At 39.7% G+C, this 19,520-nt stretch overlaps 1 protein-coding gene and 1 long non-coding RNA gene across 9 annotated transcripts in view; one reads left to right on the forward strand and one right to left on the reverse strand.

The window, feature by feature from the left end:
- Positions 1-19,520, forward strand: part of ZNF536 (zinc finger protein 536) — a 326,681-nt gene that overhangs the window by 140,054 nt on the left and 167,107 nt on the right. For all 8 annotated transcript variants that reach the window (XM_004944212.5, XM_040645957.2, XM_004944211.5 and 5 more), the window contains one exon: positions 14,712-16,883. In XM_004944212.5, the coding sequence (XP_004944269.2) occupies positions 14,714-16,883 (2,170 nt within the window). In that variant the 5' untranslated portion in view covers positions 14,712-14,713. The remainder of the gene's footprint in view (positions 1-14,711; positions 16,884-19,520) is intronic.
- Positions 1,290-10,048, reverse strand: LOC107054302. Its single transcript, XR_005839103.1, has 3 exons — positions 9,938-10,048; positions 1,959-2,238; positions 1,290-1,816 (listed from the first exon to the last, which is right to left on the reverse strand). It is a non-coding gene; the product is annotated as an uncharacterized LOC107054302 (long non-coding RNA).

Here is a 19,520-nt window from a genome sequence, read left to right on the forward strand (position 1 = left end):
GAGAAAATGTATGTTCAACGCAAACTGAAGGGTTTTATTGATTGAAAGGGACTGCTAAGTTAAAAGACAGTTGTTGTGAAAGCAAAATATCACTTGACCCCAAAGAGACGGGCAATTGCAGCCCTGGGGTAAGGTGTAACAACAGCACTGGTTTGGGTATGGGAATGCTAAAATAAGACCTGAAAAACAGATTTTCCCTTCTGTTTGCATTTCCAACTTTCAAACTGCTCTTTTTGTTACTCTAAGTGCAATCTCTTCTGAGAACTCCCTTGTTTTTGGCTAGAATGGCCATTTTATGACATAAAAGTAACTTTTTTTTTTTTGTCTAAAACAGATTCTGTTCCATGGGGCAAAACAAGCAGAGCTATCACAACACTTTAAATAGTAATCAAATATGTTTTTCTATTTGTATTCAAAAGGGTGGAGAGGTAACTTGACAAGATCAAAGAAGGAGCCAGATTTGTGTATTCCCCCCTTTCCCCGTAACAGGTATAGAGTTTTAGAAAAGACTTCAAGGCAAAAAGAAAAAAGCATAGAATATACTGTTATGGTGTTATTTTTGTCTTTCATTTTTATGACAACTTATTTGTACTTAAAGGAATCTTTCCAAAGAGTTAAGAAGCATCATTAAATAAAGACTGTGAAATGTGCAATATGGCTTATTTATTTAAATGTTAATTGGTCCAACGAACACTTCTAATTAGCTCTATATTTGCTTAGCAAAAAGTTTTACAAATTCCAATTGTGAAAAGCAGCTATTTTGAGCTGGTAAGCATGTTGCAGAATCAGCTATGATTTTTCTATAGTTCTCAGCCCTTGAAGGCACAATTTAATTTTTCATGTATGCATACTAGCAACGGTAAACACTTGCGAGTGTAAAGAACCTTCTTTAATTAGCTGCACAACAATTAAAGGATTCACAAACTAAATTGAACCCTGTCTCTGTGCTTACTAGCTGAATTCTACCACCTGTCACAACAGCACTTTGTTCAATCTGTTATGCAAAATCATTATAGCAATATAGCTGAGGAAAAAAAAAGAGAAAACAGCAATTATTTCTTACTTTTCTCTTGAATGGGTTATTTTGGGTTATACTGATGTCAGGTTCATTGAAGCTAACCTTTTGAAATCTGTAACAGCATAATACATATATGGCAGGCTTAGAATAGCTGGAAGAATATTTAGTTTTACCCTTTTTAAGAGCAAATAAGGCACATCCTTAAAGTATGGTACTTTCTCTGATCATTTGAAAAGAAAAGCCAACTGTGCTAGCTCCTGCAGCAGCCTGTTATTTTTCTTCGTCAGACAAAAAAAAAATGACCAACATCTAATAGTACAACATACTCTTTTATTATTAAAGCTTGTAAACTGATATGAAAAGTAGTTTTAAAAACACCACTGACTTCGTAAAGTGGGGAAGAGTGGCACTTCTAGCTTCTTGCCTTCTGACAGTTGTCATTACTCTTCGGCTCTCAAAGGTGTGATAGTGGATAAAATAAAAATCTGACTGGATTCTATTTATTTATTTATGGGCTAACTTTATTTTTCCAGAAGTGGTTGGAGATGTCGTTTTATATCTGTGTGGAAGAGTCCCACCTCTTTCCCATTTCTGATTGCAGCTGTTCTCACTGGTGGGCATGCAGGGCTGGCCATACGGGGGCATGGCAAGTCCTCACGTTCCCCATATGATGGGAGTCAGCCCCCTGACTGTGCCTGCAGGCCTGGCTCAATACATCCTGAATGTCGGGCACCATTTAAGCTGCTTGGTTTCTTGACAGAGTGGTGGTCCAGCTAGCTGCCCTCCTCAGTCATCTTCCTGTTGATTAAGGAGAGGAAATAGGTGGTAGTCTGAACCCATTTCCAGCAATGTGAAGGGCCAGCTGTTGTAGGAGGCTGAGTTCTGGCCGGGAGGTGGGACTGGGGCAGGGGACGAGGCCCACGGCCATGGCTTTGGTTACCTGCCCTCTGCTCCCGGTGCAGCTGCCTCTCGGAGTGCCGATACACTTTTCAGATTCCAGTTAAAATTCCCAGTGAAACCAGCAGTGAGCTCGTTGTGTAAGGAGCGTGAGGCCGCGTTTGGCGAAGAAGAGCTGTTTACGTTCCTCTTTGTTGTGCCACGACAGCTGACAGGAATGTTCCCATCGCTGCCAGCTTTCATGCAGGAGAGGTACAGGTACGTTTTGTGCGTGCACCGCCACAGCTGAGGAGCTGAAAGTTAAGCTGCCTGCTGACAGTTTCCTGAAATCATATCAATAACATATTGTTAGCCCTTGTGATTGAAGCTAAAAGAGACTGCTGTTGGATAAAGGATACATGATACGGGTATTTCATAAGCGAGGGATATAAGTGAATAACTCTGCTCATTCAAAGTACTTACATTTTTTAGAGTATAATTTTTATACCATTGTCCTTTTAGAATTTTTTTGGAAAATCTGGGAAAAGAACAAAGAGGTCCTTTAGAAAGAGTGGTTTCTTTCTTTTTTTTTTTAATTAAAAAAAAAGTCACTAGGAAAATAAAAGTCAACAACAAAAAGCTGAGCAAGGACTTCATTTTTGTTACTTAATAATAATAACAGTAATGTTACTTAAAAATAGTAAGAAAAAGAAACGAGGAAGCCTGGTACTTTTATTAAATATGACTTAAATTCTGAGGTAATTTTGCATTCTGAAGTATGAGAAGCCACGTTTGCTGTACGTCCCCCTTGCAATTTCTCATATCAGGTAAGAATAGCTGGTCTATTCTGAACTAGAAAGTAAAAGAGGAAAAAAAATCAGATGTAGCATCAATCTATTTGTAAGTAGAGGTGCACAGCACAGGGAGTAAGAGCAGCAGGAGAACAAATTTCTGCTCAGGCAGTTGAAGCAATGCCGAGACTGTGTGTGGGAACTCCTGAATGTTCTCAGCTCTGCGGCTGTTGGTGCTCAGTCCCAAATCCTGGGGCTGCTGTCAGTCATGGGAAAGAGCTTGCTCAGGGGCTCACCAGGCCAGCACAGCCTGTTAAGGATATATCGCAGCCAGCAGAGACCATCTCCCAGCTGACTTCGCAACCGTAATTGAACTTGCCAGTGTCTGTCATGCTGTGATTGCATTTATCAGACTTCCTTTGTCAGCTTGGTTGCCACTCACCTATCGGCTGTGATAGGTTGTCTTTCCAGTCGTGGGCTCACAACATTGCAATTAACATCAAAATTATTTAAAGGATTTTTGTCCTGCAGATAGCTTTGAAATATGTTATTGTACTTCTATAACATTCCTCCTCCCCCGTATTCATCTTTCTGCTCTGTGTCTGCCAAGTTTCCAGTGCCCTTTTTATTAATGATCAAAATGATTGTGCCCAGATAAAACGGGGGTGCCCAAAGCATGCTCAGGGCTAAGCTTGCTGGGATCCTAAGGTCACGGTGCTGTTGCATTGAAGCATACGTACCATCTTACCACAATCAGTGCTTGCATCTCTGCTTCCTTTGATACGAGCACTGCGTGACCGCACTGTTCCTGTACTTGATCTTGCAGCACAATGGTGGGAGGAAATTCCCTGTTCATGTACCTGCTTGTACCTCACTTGATTGAACAGTGCTGTGAAGATGCAACCCTTTTTTATGGCCACTTATCTGACATCATTTGCACTTCCTTGGCTTAACCATGGCACAGTTACGGCTGTTTTGCACCATTGTTCAGGGGAAGAGGCAGCATTATTTTGCTGCAAACAATCTGTCATAGACTGGTAGAGAGAATTTAAAGAGCAGCAAGGGAAATACCGGGATATGTCCCCAGCTCAATTGCTTTTCGTATAAGTTGTCCTGGTTGGGACTGTCTTTCTGCTCAAGAAGTCATCAGAAACAAACAAACAGACGAAAAAAAAAACCAGAGTGATTAGAAGAACTGACATTGGAACAATTTTTTCCATTCTCTGAAATTACATTCTGAAGAACAGCTTGTTTTGTGCACGTTTCCTGACCTTGGTTTAGATACGATTACAACAGTTACAGAACCAGGCTGATGTGTTGTTGTGGTGCACAGTGACTGCTAGCTGTACACTTCAAGTCTAAACCACATCTTGGTGTGAAAGCATCATGCAAGGTGCAAGATGGCTTCCTGAATTACCAAACCTGTGCTTCTGCCCGGGCCAGTGATCGATTAGTAAAGTTAAATGGCAGCAGTCATAATATATCAGTGAAAGAGTGCACAGACCAGAACACTGAAGGATAAAAGGCATTTGTACTTGTGATGTTTTATTTTTCTTGACTGATAAGCAGTATATTTTTTTCTATCCTTACTCTAAGTTTGTATTGAGTTTCCTTGTCTCTTTTGTTCCACTTAATTCTGCAAGGAGTTTGCTCTTTCTGTTTTTCTGGAGAGCACAAAGCATCTGAGCAATGTTTGCTTTCTTTTTCATTCTTCCACCTGCCTCCCAGCATCTTCACCTTTTTCAGTTTCATCGTTCACCCCCCTAAACTGAGGCTTTCTCAAAATTTTCATTTTCCTGGAAATTAATATTAAAAATAGCTAATTAAAGTCACTTTTATGTAAGGATGACTGTTGCCCCCTAAGTAACGCCTTTTTTTTTTTTTTTTCCTTCCATGTGTTTATAGGGAGAAGGAAAATAAATCAATTGGGATGAGGGAAGAAAGGGTAGAAGGCAGAAACTAGAGGTAGAAGAGATTAAAAGCTGAGAATCTCAGTCATTAACCACAAAAATAACCCTACACAATATTGGAACAAAAAAAATTATGCTGACAAATCTGTCATGAGTTAAAAACAACAGTCTTTTAATCACTCCGTTACGTTTGATAAAAGAAAACTCTCTGGAATACTGGACTAAGCAATGGAGTTGAAAGTTCTGGATGCTGTCCCTGGCTGCTCCACAAGGAATGTGGCATATATTTAAGTCAAGATACATGGTGTGATCTTTTTCCTAAGTGAGATGTGGAAATGATCAGTTAGGGATACTCATTTCAGTGGTGCTGAAAGCTGGTCCCTTCCTGGCCTAGGAAGCCATCTGGGTGCACTGGTATTGGGCAGATTACTTCTGATTTTTCAAGTGATTGTATTTATATTATGTTAAGCTGCTGTCTGTTTCTGTGTTCAGCAAAGGAATGTGCAGAAGATATTTTCCCTTCCTTTCACTGTGTTGTTCGCAGCACGCTCAGATGAGCCCATGATGCTTGAAGCTTTAGAGCATGGGGTATGACCCAATGTGAAGTACTGTTTGGGATGGTGTTGTACTGCTGCAAAACTCTTTCCAGTTGTGCAGAGTAGCTCTTTGTACTTTCTATGTATATAAGGATGGAATAGGAGAGATTTTTTTCATGTTGGTTTGTCTTAAAAAAAGAATGAAGAAATCTATCTTTTCATTATCCTCTTATTCTTTCTTCTCCTTTGTTGCCAGCTCAGTGCCTTTGGAGGTAAAATAAATGCAGTTGTATTATATATGAGTTTTGAGAATATATACTTTGTCAGATATGATCCCGTTCACATCTAAAAGGTTATGTAAAGCTAGTGTATTCATCCTTCCTCTTCCTTTTGTACTTCTGACGAACATTAACCATTTTCTTAGGCACGTGCTTTGCGTTGACGCCACCAGAGGTAGGCCGTGTGTTCAGTGATGCATTGTTTTGTCCACTAACTCAACAGAATTCACTTTGGAGCATCCTTAATTATCCTGCAAACCATTTTGTGATAATGAAACCAAACACAGTGTGGACTTGGCTGACATCTCTGTGATATAATTTGGAATGCCACATATTTCTGTTTCAAATGTAAATTGGTTAAAGGTTTTTCCAAATGTTCTCTCAATTAATTCTTTACTTGAGACATCCTTTACTCTCCTCCCCAAAGCTATCGTAAGTATTCAGTTTTTCTTGTTCTGCACGTAGATAGGGTTGGATACGAACTCTCTTGTTTGACAGAATATAGGCTAACCTTTCAGTCTGTTTAAGTCCTAAAGCTACAGTTGAGTGTACAGTGTCTTTCCATATAGCCAGGTCTTCTGTTCCACTAGAGAAAATTACTTAATTTGTTAGAGAGCTTTGTTTTTATTTTTTTTAATGGTTTAACTGCAACAGTCTTTACCTAATAGACCTGGGATTGCAGGGAGGTGATTAATGTGAGTTAAAGGATCCCTGTGACATAGGACTAAAGGGCAGAATTACTTTGTTGTTGTTGTTGGCAGTCCCACTTGTGCAATTTCATTTCTCCCCAAACCAGATTTCCATTCTTTTACATAAAGTCTAATTGGACGATACGCTTCTTGTTGAAACTCTTGCTATTCAGCAGTAGCCTGTTTCTGCATTTTCATTAGGAATGTATGTCTTTGTCCCTTGAAATCCATCTATTTATTGCAGTGACACCTACTGCTGAGAGAGCTGATCCGCAACAGGATCGGTTGCTGTTAAACTTGGCCAACAAGCAGCTCATGACTCAACCAGCAGATGTTTCTGTGGCTCAGGTCAGGGAGAACTTATGGACTCGCGTTTTTTTCCGTTACTCCTAGCATTAAATGCCAGAAAAGTCAACACTAGGTGCAGGCAGTTGACCCGACCAGTAGTAGGAGGAACTGAACTGGGGCCCCGAGGATCCGCAGAGACCAAGGCATTAGGCTGTTGAGCCACTGTGCTGGCTCCAGGCCAGTAGTTTCAGACAACTGACTATCTGATTGCATGCCCGGATTTTAGTAACGATTTTACATACTTACTTGATGATTTGTATCCAAGCTTATGCTTCTGACAGGTGCCCTTGTGAACAAAATCTCATGGGCTATCGCATATGAATATTTCACAATCAATCATACTTTGATCTTTGGGGCATATGTGCATTTGACATTATATTTAGTTGTGCGCAAAATCTAAGTCTAAGCCTTTGTGAAATGAAAATAAAATCATCAGCCCGGCATTACAGTTTTGGATTTAAATTGTTTCAAACTATGATTCGAGTTCTGTGGTCTTAACTCTTCTTTCTTCATCTCTTAGTAATCAGCACAGAGGGCCTGATCCTCCTGCCCTCCCCCAGCTGAAATGCACTGCCTTTTATTGGAGCTTGCCTGTGTGAGGAATGCAGGATTAATAGGGTCAACTTTATGGATATTTTAATATTATATAATGAGCTAGAGAATAACAGATTTCCAGTTTGGTGCAGCGTCCTCAGATGAGAATGGAAGATTCAGAATTCATTTCACACCGTAAAAATGACAAAAAATGAAATAATAAATATGCTTTGCAAAGACTTCCAGGCATTTTATTATTTTATTTGTAGCGGGTGATCCTAGAGTGGATCGTTACAAGCTTAATTTTAAAGTTTCTTCTATCTAAGGTAGATGCCAGCTAGATTAATTAAAGTGAGTGATCAGATAGGAGCTACAGGAGATTGATCAAATTGGAGAGAGTTTAATCAGTTGTATACATTCCAAATTACATGAAAATAACAAATTTACTTTTAAAAATGCTGTTTCTAAAATAACAGTAGCTTTAGTTTAATGAAGCGTTCCACAAATCAGGCTCCCATTTGAATTTAGGTATTATTCTTATCTTTACTTTTGTCATCAGGAAAACACTAGGAAAAATAAAAAGAATCAATGCTTATAAGCTAAAAAATAATGATCCCAGATGCAACCAATGCTTGAAAAAAGCAGGATTTTTTTTTAAGCTACTGAACTTTCAGTACCAATTATTTATCTTTCTCTTCTTTGCATCTGACTTCTTAAGTATATGCAAGTGAAATAGAATAAATAAGAAGGAAAACAGATTTTGCTAAGTCACATGCAAAGTAGCAATAAATCAAACAGCTTGTCTGCATTCTTCTAATCTTTCTATTCTAATCTGTGAGTGAGATTTATAAATGACCTCTCCTCTCCTCTCTGCTAGCCTTCCTAGATTGTGATCACAAGCAGTTCACAGTCCTCCACTCCATGGGTGCTACCAGCTAAAGACTGCTCTGGTGATTCATCTTCTACTGATCAGTTATCAGTCCAAAACGCTGTGCTAGCTAGAAAGTAACTTACAGACCCAACAGGTATTTTAGAAAGCAACTGTCCTCTTCAGTTCGGATTGCAAGCAGTACAGCCTCAGCAAACAATCTGCTGTCTGTTAATGACTTTTGAAACGTGGAAAACCCTGTGCTAACCCTTCTTTAAGACATAAAAACTGTTTTGGAATGAGTCGGTTCCATTGTTACTAAAGTAGTACTTTGTTTTGAAATCAATAAGCAGCTTGTCTAAATATCAGCACTACAAAGCAGCTTCAGTTGTGTTGGGTGCTCTCTTGCTGCCGCCCTGGCAGTGTGGCTGTGAGATGGGTGCTGGCAGGTGGCTGCTCATCCGCCCGCTTCCAGCTCGGACAGAAGTAACTGATCACCAGGTTAGCCTTAATAATAGCTAAATAACACAAATAGGTAGGACTTATTACCTGTAGGCAACTTTTCTTTTGTCTTAAGGCATTCTGCTACACTCCAGAAACCATATATTTCTCTGACATAATTAAGTGATAACCCAAGGAGCAGGACAGCTACTTAACCAGCCAAAAAGAATAATAATAAAAAAAGTGAAAAGGGGAAAACCGCACCGAGTTCATTGGAGTTACTCTATTTTACTTAAGTACAAATGAGAATAAAATCTGGCCTAATGTTATTCCATTTTATCAGTTTGGGTAATGCTGTCCTGGTGGTATTAAATACAGCTGATCTCTCTCCTTCCCTTCCATGCACACGTTTTTGTTAAAATTTAACTATTTACATCTGTGTCTCTTAGTATTGCCTGCAAATCAGTCAAAGAAGAGTAGGTCATCTGTGCTGCTCTACTGTTTATATATTAATCATCTGGCAAATAAACCACTCAGTATCCTACCCACCTCAGTAATATTTGTGATGTAATTTGTTTGGATGCCCAAATGTCACCAGCGTTGATTGTAAGAGATGAAAAAAATGTACTTGCTCAGCACACCAAGCTCTGGGCTAAAATGTAAGCATGAAATCTCTGGTTTATTTTTGTAATAATGTTTACAGCTGTTTAATGACCCTGAAAGGGTTCAGTAGTCTGGTGTTCTGTATTTCTTAACAGGAGTGTATTATGCTTATAACAGCCTTAGTTACACAGTTTCTGCTACAACAATAAGAACAATATTTTATAAAAATGCAATATATATTCTGAAGTTTCTCAGTGATACCTCTTTATGAGTTGCTAAGAACTGAAATTATCTGTATGGGAGTATTTAGAATTTGTCAGTGGACCACAAGATAGTGTAGATATGTACATTTTTCTAGCTGGAAAGATAAATGCCAGGTCTGTATTCTGAGAGCATAAGTAACAGTATGTGTAACTAACTGCTCGGAGGATCCGGGCCAGAGCGAGCTTGTCGTCTAAACACGTGAGCTTGTAAAGCATTACTTTGCTTACTGAACTGTAAATCTTTTAACTAACCTAATCTAAGCTATAATAACAGCACAACAGTGTTTTTGAAATGACTGTTTTCTCTACAGCAGCGAAGAGGGAGATGCTTTAGTGTGTGTCCAGTAGGAACGAACAGGTGTAAATGAGAGCTGAATGTGGTCCATCTGTTTACAAAGATAACAGGTGTGTGGATGCATATATGTATGGGTGCACAGATATGTGTGTGCATATGTTTGCATGTGTTTGTAGTCATATATTTATATTTCAACTATTTTTTGTTCTACTTGCCATCTAATTTTTTCCCTTTCCAGCAAAGGGAAGCCAAGCTTCTCACATTACATTAATGTTGTTGTGATGACAGGCATTTCTGGTGTCATAATTGGTTTAAAATTCCAGTAATCCATTTGAAATAGTTAAATAAAATCTGTGTGTTCCATTGAAATGGCTAAAGCCAGAACTTTTGTTATTGATCTCACAGAAAATAGTCTTGAGGGCAAAAATGTGAGTCAAATCAAAATAACTATTAGTATCATCAAAGGGATTTGAATGTCTCACTGTACCTTAATGCGGGAGATGAGACTATTTTCATAATGTATCCAGTTGTGAATTTCATCAGCTGAGGACCCTCGTCATAGCAATAGGGAACTGTACACCCTAGTCAGAGAATGGCTGTCCTCTGATGGTTCGTCAGCATCTTGTTGCAGACTTGTTCCTGCTGCTGCTGGAGCAAAGGGCTTGTTTGGGTTAGGAAGGCCACCCGCAAACGACTGATAGCAGCGTGCGCAGTCTTGGGGGAATGTGTTCTTACAAAACACTGGAGATAACTAAAGGTCAAAAATAGACCATATAAATTTCAACTTATTTTGAGTTTCTTAACAATCTCAAATTTGATTTGTAGTTGAGTTTGTAAGCATATATTAACTGCAGAGAACATTGTGCTTCTGTTCCCAGAGCAAGAGATGGCAGAAGGTTCTGTGTTTTCCTTTTAAGAGACATCAGAATCAGGAAAAGAGTGTAGTAGACTACATATTTAAAAACAGAAGACTAGAAACTTCAGCATTCAAGAAATACCTCTAAGTGATCCTTAGCATCTCCTCCTTTTTTTCTTTTTTTGGTCAAGTAGAGGAATGAGGAAATTACAAGTATTCTGATACGTCTCAGGTTTTAAGTGGAAGTAACACTTCATCACAGGCACAAATGTCTTTTATATGAACTGAATAGACATTATTTTTCCATTCAGGTAATTGTGAGTTTTGAGGAAAAAAAATGGGGAAAAATAAAATCACTTTCCAGATGCTAAGTGAAAATTATGTTGTAGTATTGGAGCTTCTTGAAGGTTTGCGTGGCTATGATTCCAAACAGATTGCTTGAGCCAGGCTACTTTGCAGGGCTTCAGCTTTTATGGAAGTTCATTATCCAGTTTTCCATCTCTCATGACCTCTTCCAGGTCCCCACAGTATGTGGGGAAATAGCATCTAAGCTGTCTGCAGAGGATGGGGTAGGTGGGAGGCACCGTGAAGTCAAACTGCACAATACCACTTACAAATTGACATTTCCAGAATTATTTATTTTTTTCTTCTCAAATTTGATGTTTTGATCTGAGGAGGCAAGAAACCTGGGCACAAAGTTGAGGAGCTGGAGAGAATCTATGGCAGAGGTGTGAACCTTGAGCTGCCTGAAGCAGGAGAGCAGCAGCTAGTGGTTCTATGGGTCCCTTTTTCCTACCTGGGATAGCCCATCTGGTCAGAGAAACAGGCAGGGATGATGGATAAAGAGGAAGAGAAAAAAGTTGCTAATTTTTTTTTTTTTAAGAGAAATTAGGCAAATTAGATTGGGTTATCTAATTCATAATGGAATGATTGATGAAGAGGAGTTTTATTTCTGTCTTGCGTGTGGACAGGAGATGGGATTTTGTAGGTTTTGCTGCGAATTGGCTGAAAAATACGAAGAGCCTGACTCACATAAGAGCTGAATAGATCCCAAATGCACTAACTGGGAAACACAGGAGGAGAGATTTCACATGGAAATAACTTTGAGTGCCACAATTATACCATGCAACAAAAACAGGTAGAAGTAGGACAAAGAAGAGATGGTCTGAGCCAGAGGCAGGAGACAGGAGTACAAGCAGATGGGGCAGATGAGGATGTGAATACGTTTTAAGTGAAGATCTCAAGCATTTTGAGATTGCTAGTAGCTGGATCCTGGTAAGTGAATGGCTGATCAGGGCGAATGTGGCACTTAGAGGAGGTCGTTTCTCATTAAACAGCAGCTTTGCTGACCTTTCTGCGTGTTAAGTCTAAAATGTGCAAAATTTCCAATGCCAAAAGGTCAACGTGTGTTGGTCAGACTCCTCAGAGCTGTTTTAAAAACACTAGTTTCTAAATGAATTTTTTTTTTCCAACTTATCCTACATTATATCTGCGTGTTTTGTAGGCGACGGAAAAGAAGATGTTAGAAAAAGTTATGTAATTCAAACTGTAACTACTACTGATACTTTAATAAAGTTGTATTTGAAGAAGAGCTATAAAATAACCTAAAATCTCAACCACAGCTCCTCTCCTCAGTCCAAATATCTGTAGGTTTGAACTGATGCTTAGGGTTAAAAATCAGAATTAATAATCTCCACTGGGATCTGTCAGCATTTCCAGACTTTGATAGAGCATAAAATGCTAAAATTAACTATCCAAACCTTCCTAACCATGTAAAAGAACCAGATCCCATTGAGGTCAAGTGAATAAATGAAATTTAGACTGCATTTTTCAAGCTGTTACATAATAACGGTAATGGCAGCCTAGAAAAAGGTTACCAACCACTCTTCAATGTATGTATGTGTTTGTATACCCGAAGTGGACTGAATTCTCGGTGGTCATGTGTGGATCCAGGCGTTGAACTCAATGGTTTCTGTGGGTCATCTCCTACTGAGGATAGCCTATGATTTTCTCTTTTGTTTAACTGGCAAAGAGAAGCAACGCTTGCAGTATGTGCATTCCAGACAAAAAGTGCATTTCAGTGTTGTTGGTGGAGATTTTTTATTTAAAGGAGTTGAGAGTTTGAAATGTCAGTCAACTTCAGGCAGTGGTAGGCCTACACACTACAGCTCTGTTAGATGTTTAGTTAATCTTTTTGAACGTGCAATTTGGTTTGTTTCAGAAGTTAAGGAAGGTTTCAAAATGTTAAAAGAATGTGTTTGTATGTACCCACACACAGCAAACTTGCATGAAAACCAGTAATTTTATTCATTTACTACATGGCCTTGGGTGAACTCCTGACTTGACCATGTTTCTCTGTCTTTGAAAATCAGACACTTCAAGCCAAACCTATGTGCAGTCCTATAGCTTGTGCATATAAGCCTTTTCCTTTGATATACTCCATCTCATTAATATTTTATAAATAATATCGCTGAGAGCGTATAAATAATGGGTCCCTGACACAACACCTGAAAGTGAACAGTTTTGAAGTTTTCAAAATATCTGCTTACATGTCATCAAAATTCTGTGGGTCGTGTTCATTTTGAATACACTTGTGAATATCTGTTTCCCCCTTTTTTCTTCCAAGATCTGCATGGGATCACACAACCTCATTCATCCCGTTGAGAACTAAACAGGTCTTCCCTTGGAGACCACCCAAGCTTGTTTAAGGCCCTCGTCCTGCAAAGACTTAAGCATGTGTAGAATTTTGCTTTCAAGAGTCATCCTTTGAAGTCCACTGGACTGCTCCCATAGGCACAATTGCATACATTTAAAGTATATGCCAGATTTGAGCCTCCAGTTGTCTAGCAAATGACCAGTATGAAGCAGCATGAGGAATGGTGTCCACCTGGAGTGTGGAAGGCAGAGTGAGTAAGTGCTTTTGGGTAAAGCCCAACAGAAGGTTCTCCAGATTAATTATTCAATAACGTATAGACTTCAGTAATTTTACTAGTGAGTAATGTGTCATATCACTTCACTGAACAACACAGATCGTAATTATGTTCCAATATAACCTTACAGCTTCATATTTTTTGAGAGTTATTAATGTAAAACTTTTTATTTTAAATAGAATTTTACAGATACATTATTTCCTTGTAGTGTAGAGAAGTGGCAAGGATAGAAGATTATTGTGGACAATTATGCAGACCAGAACCGAGCACTTGTGTTTAACAAACAGCTTTGAATTCTAATTTTCTGCAATATACATAGTGTGGGTACAATTTGTAGTCATTACTGTGTATTAGGAAAGTTATTAAAATTCTTAAACTTGTTGAGGCTTTCCACAACACCTTCCCCAGATTTTAATTGGTTTTATCTAGTTCCGTAAGAGAGCTCTTTAAAACAAATCAAAGTGCCTTAAATCACATGTTTTACCCATCGAAGGACAGAGATATTCCTCTATAATCTGGCAAGTTTTCTTAAGAAATGAAATCTGAAGGTTCTCAATGATGAATTAAGAGACTTGGCAGCAGATAATTTATGTGCCTTTTGATGGGCTCAATTTCAAAATGACAAAATAACAATGTTTTGTAACAGAAGGGTTAAATCTTAATCTCAGAGGTTTACAAAGCTGCTAGTCGCAGTCTCCTTAAAATTTAATATACCTCGTTAATGCTTACTTGCAAACACTGAAGGATTTTTATGATTATAATCATGTGTTACAGCACCTAGTACTGTTTCTAAGCAGCATACTAATCAGCTTAATGAGATATTACTGCACTTTTTGTTGACTAAAGCAAAATCCCTTTTATTGTTCTAAAGCTTGTCCTTTACTTTATTTTTTCCCAAAACATTATCTTGTTTTATTGTACGCCAGTAAATATCATACCATCGTTTTTTGTCAAATCATAAAACTATCTTTCTCATTGTAGAATGTGTAATATATAGAATATGGTTAATAGAACTGAAAGTTACAAATGGATTTCTATTTTTGTTGGTGGTTTTTTTTGTTTGTTTTTTTTTTTTGGTTTTTTTTGCTGGCTTTTCTGATGGAAATGGGAGAGATGCATAACATTTCTTTCAGTGTAGTTCTAGAAATGTAAACAGGTGCAATCTCACAAGAAGACAGACAAGGGAGATGGTAAAAGCCCTTGCCCCCTCCATAATAATTAGATTTTGAAAGTGTAGCATAATTTTAAATAGTAATTATTGTTTATCGGTAAACATACAGAATGATGAAAGCACATGCACATACATGATCACAACTGCAAAGCACAGTTGGCATTTAATACACTTTTTATGGGTTTTACACTAATTCCTTTGCATTATTATGAGTAGGTAAAACAGCAAATGCAAATTGTATGTCAGTGATTCAATGCTTGTAACTCTTTCACAGTCTGAATCTAAAATATCTTCTGATTTTCAGAGATGGAGGAAGCTAGTTTGTGCCTTGGTGTTTCTTCAGCTGTGCCGGAAGCTGACGCCCATCTCAACAGCACCATACTCAATGGGCAGTATTCAATGAGCCAGAAGCTGCACCAGATCACTTCCCAGCTCAGCCATGCCTTTCCGGAGCTCCAGAACAGGCAGAATCCGGAGGAGAAGGCATCAGCACCACTAGAAGACAAAAGCCACATGTCCATAGCAAACCAACCCATCAGCAGTCAGATGGCACTGTTAGCAAACCAGCTCAACAGAGAGGTTGACACCAGTTTGAATGGGCGTGTGGATCTGCAGCAGTTCTTAAATGGACAAAACCTAGGGATTATGTCTCAGATGAGCGACATAGAGGATGATGCCAGGAAAAACAGAAAGTACCCGTGTCCCCTCTGTGGAAAGCGCTTTCGATTTAACAGCATCCTCTCGCTGCACATGCGCACTCATACTGGAGAGAAACCGTTTAAGTGTCCATACTGTGATCACAGAGCAGCTCAGAAAGGCAACCTGAAGATACACCTGCGTACTCACAAACTTGGAAACCTCGGCAAAGGTCGTGGAAGAGTCCGAGAGGAAAACAGACTTTTACATGAGCTGGAGGAGAGAGCAATTCTTCGGGACAAGCAGATGAAGAGCAGCCTCTTGCAGCCGCGACCTGATGTGAAAGCACAGCAGCATGCTCAGCCAATGCCTCTCACAAATTGCAACTTGTCTGTGCCAGCTAATCACAGCACACCTGATATTTCGAACCCTGTTCCCTCTCCAAAGCCAGTCAGTGTCCAGGAAGAAGTTGTTGCTCAGACAGCTGGGTTCAGATGCACGTTTTGCAAAGGCAAGTTTAAAAAGCGAGAAGAGCTGGACAGGCACATAAGGATCCTGCACAAGCCTTACAAGTGCACCCTGTGTGACTTTGCTGCGTCGCAGGAAGAGGAGCTGATCAGCCATGTGGAGAAAGCTCACATAACCGCAGAGTCAGCGCAGGGCCAGGGCTCCAATGGGAGTGGGGAGCAGTCCACCAATGAGTTCCGCTGTGAAGTGTGTGGCCAAGTGTTCAGCCAGGCCTGGTTCCTAAAAGGCCACATGAGGAAGCACAAGGATTCCTTTGAGCACTGCTGTCAGATCTGTGGGAGGCGATTCAAAGAGCCTTGGTTCCTTAAAAATCACATGAAAGTTCACCTGAATAAGTTATCTGTCAAGAACAAATCTCCTAATGATCCCGAAGTACCTGTCTCCATTAGCAGTATGTCCCAGGAAGCTCATGCAAACTTGTATTCGAGATACCTGTCCTGTTTGCAGAGTGGGTTTCTTCCTCCCGACAAAGCGAGCTTAAGTGAACAAAATCAAATCTATAACAAAGGAGACATGCCCATGAAAGAGAAGGAAGTCTTGGGAAAGCTCCTTTCACCCATTTCTGGCATTGGCCACAGTATTGCTGAAGGGGATAAACACTCTTTATTGGGCTGTCTCAATCTGGTGCCTCCTCTGAAATCCAGCTGTATAGAAAGGTTACAAGCTGCCGCCAAAGCAGCGGAGATGGATCCAGTAAACAGCTATCAGGCCTGGCAGCTTATGGCAAGGGGAATGGCCATGGAACATGGCTTTTTGTCTAAAGAGCAGCAGATACAGCGCAGCCATGAAGACACTTTGGCAAATGCTGGAGTTATGTTTGATAAGGAGAAGCGGGAGTATGTGTTAGTAGGAGCAGATGGCTCTAAGCAGAAAATGCCTGCTGATTTGGTTCACAGCACTAAAATGGGCAATCAGAGAGACTTGCCAAACAAACTAGACCCTTTAGAAGGCAGTAGAGATTTTTTGTCACATGGTATGAACCAGGGACTCGATTACAACTTACAAAGTCATGGAAACGTAAAAGAAAAGCCAACTGAATGCCCGGACTGCGGGAGGGTTTTTAGAACATACCACCAAGTGGTTGTGCACTCCAGGGTCCACAAAAGAGACAGGAAAGGAGAAGATGAAATAGTCCAAGGGAGTCTCGATGAACGTCGTGGGTCTGGCAGCGATCAAGAGTCGCAGTCTGTCAGCAGGTCGACGACCCCAGGCTCCTCTAACATTACTGAAGAAAGCGGAGTAGGTGGGGGTCTCTCGCAGACGGGGAGTGCCCAGGAGGACAGTCCACATCCTTCCTCGCCCTCCTCTTCAGGTATGATGGCTTCTCCTTCCCTCTCTGCACTGAAAGCGTAGTAGCTCTATTTGAAATCACAGCAGCCAAGTTGTTTATGCATTCTCTGCTTAGGTCGTTTTCTAACGGTCCACAGAGACGCGGTGTTATACGCCAGAACATCTGTGTTTGGGTTCCCTCAATGCCTTCGAGGTTAATTCTCGGTTCACCCTCTCTCCCCTCCAAGGGCAGGTTTCCTAGCCTTTCAGCTGTCGTTTCAGCCATGCCACCAGCAGCAGCATGCAGGGTCCATACGTGCACCAGTGGGAATGTCTCAGCAAGAGCCTCTTCCTCCACGTTTTGGAGGACTTTCTGTTTTCCTCTTCTGTTCGTAGTGTCTCTCTTGGAGACCTTTTCCTTCCCTCCATGTAAAAGGTGGCAGAAAAATGCCTTCTTTGAGCTCTTGGTCAGAGAAATAGGAGTAATAAGGAGTGTGCTGGCTAACCTCTCTGATTTCCCTGATTCCCACAGCCATATCAGTTGCTTAGCTGAAATATTCACTTGCACCTGGCCACTGGATTGATTAAGAGGAGATTCAGGAAATACAAAGCGCTAACTTTTTGACAGTCTTTTAACTTATGTGTGCATTTTAACATGTATGAAACCTTCTGCTTAATTTGCATCTATTTGGGAGTGCAAGAAAAGTAGAAATTGAACTGAAACATTTTAATTGAACTGTATGTCTTGTTAACTTGGTGTGTATAAAATGGCAAAGCAGATAATATTTCTTTGGAGATGTCTATAAAATATTGAGCTTCCTGGTACAATTTTTAAAGTTACTAGCCTATGACTGCTGAAATAAAATCTCCAAGTAATAACAGGTAAGATTTCTGGCCTCATCTATATTTCCAAAGTCACTTACTAATGGATGGTAAATTGAAAGTTATATCTTCAGCCCTTTATAAAGAAAGCACCTCACTAATACTGTAATCATTCTGCAAGTCTAACAACAGAGGAAATCATGCCATAACAAATACTCTGTTACTAATGGCAACATTGATTTCTGCAATCAGCCATTAAGTCTAGAAAATGAAAGACAGTTTGAGGTACCTTAAGGCATTACGTTGCCCACTGTTAAAGAGCTGATAGCAGGCTGTGGAGGGTAATTCTTTGTAGTTTTTTTTTCCCCAGTTTCGATAAATATTTTAGTATTGGAGGCAATTCACTGTTACAGTTATTAAGTATGTGCCAGTTTATTTTTGTTGTTCTTGTCATGCTCCAGTATACTCTACTTCTGAGGCCAGATTAATATAAAAATAAAGCGTTGGTTTGCTGGCTTATTACAAACCAGTAAAGAAATTGTTAAGACACATAAATCTGCACTCCACATTCCACAGATTCCTATAGTACTTAATGCTGTTGTTTAAATACCCATGAAACACACTGTCTACTCTTAGAGTCATAGCCTCGTTTACAATTTATTACTGGTGAGACACATTAGAAAATTCTGTGTAGGAACAAGAGGAAGAGGCGAGAGCTAATTTCATACTATATTTAGTTGTTCAGAGTGTTTTAAGAGGATTGAAAATACGTCGGGATGAAGATTATTTTTATGACTTTCACTTTTAAAAATCCTAAACGTCGGGGGGGGGGGGGGGGGGGGGGGGACAGAGGGCAGGGAATAAAAACCCTCTTCTTCAGTACAGAAAGCATCACTTTTGTTTTGTGATGCCGCAGAGGGAAACAAAGAGTCTTTAAATTGGTTAAGTTCAGTCCGAAGCCTTCCAGAGCTATCTAGAAAAGTTTGCAAAGAAGAGACTGAAGTGTGAGTGCGGGTGAACTGGTACAGATTTAAGAGGATTCAAAACAATGCGTGTGAAAGTTGGTGTGTTTTGAGTGCCCTGAAAACTTTAATTCCCCGTGTTCTGCTTCGTTAAGTGTATTGTTATGGGAAGCCTTTCTGGTCATCGGAGGCAAAAGATAACACTGCAGTGTCGTTCTCTCTTTGGCCACTAATTTAAAATTATTTCTGACTTAAACTGCAGTGTATTTAAACTGTTTATTTTCATGCCTGATACACTTGGATTGAAGCATATAAAAATGAAAGCAAAACGTGTGCAGTAACTGTTGCTGGGAATACATTCGTTTCTTACTACAGAAAATCAGAGTGTTTATATGAATATCTGGCTGTGTTCTTTAGTCTGGCAGCAGACAACCTAGGAGGGTTCTCAGTATCAGACGTCCCATTGCAGAAAGTGTGCGTGCTTTTATAACTTCTGAATCGGATGGAAGGAAGAGAGCATTGCGTTTCTCCTCAACAGAATCTAAATCTTCTTTTGTGCTTTAAAATTAAAATGTATTGCAGTAATTCTATCGGAACTTTTTCATCATTGCGAAGCGTGCAATTTATCGGTACCTGTGAAAGATAAACCTGCGGAATAGAAAGGAATCAGGGTTTTTTTTTTGAGTAAGGGAGAATTAAGTAGTCATTGAATCTTCTATTAAGAAATTACCGCAAAACACAGTTTTACAAATTTCTCAGACTGCATAACAATGTCTCAAAACTTAATTTGCATCACTTGATTCTTTTTTTGTTGAAAACTGGGTCAGTAGGGCCTGAGAAACTATTTTTTCAGATCTTAACCAATGAATTCTTCTTTATAAATTGGTGCTCTTAAC

The sequence above is a fragment of the Gallus gallus genome, chromosome 11 (genome assembly GCF_016699485.2).
Source record: "Gallus gallus isolate bGalGal1 chromosome 11, bGalGal1.mat.broiler.GRCg7b, whole genome shotgun sequence".
Lineage (NCBI taxonomy): Eukaryota > Metazoa > Chordata > Aves > Galliformes > Phasianidae > Gallus > Gallus gallus.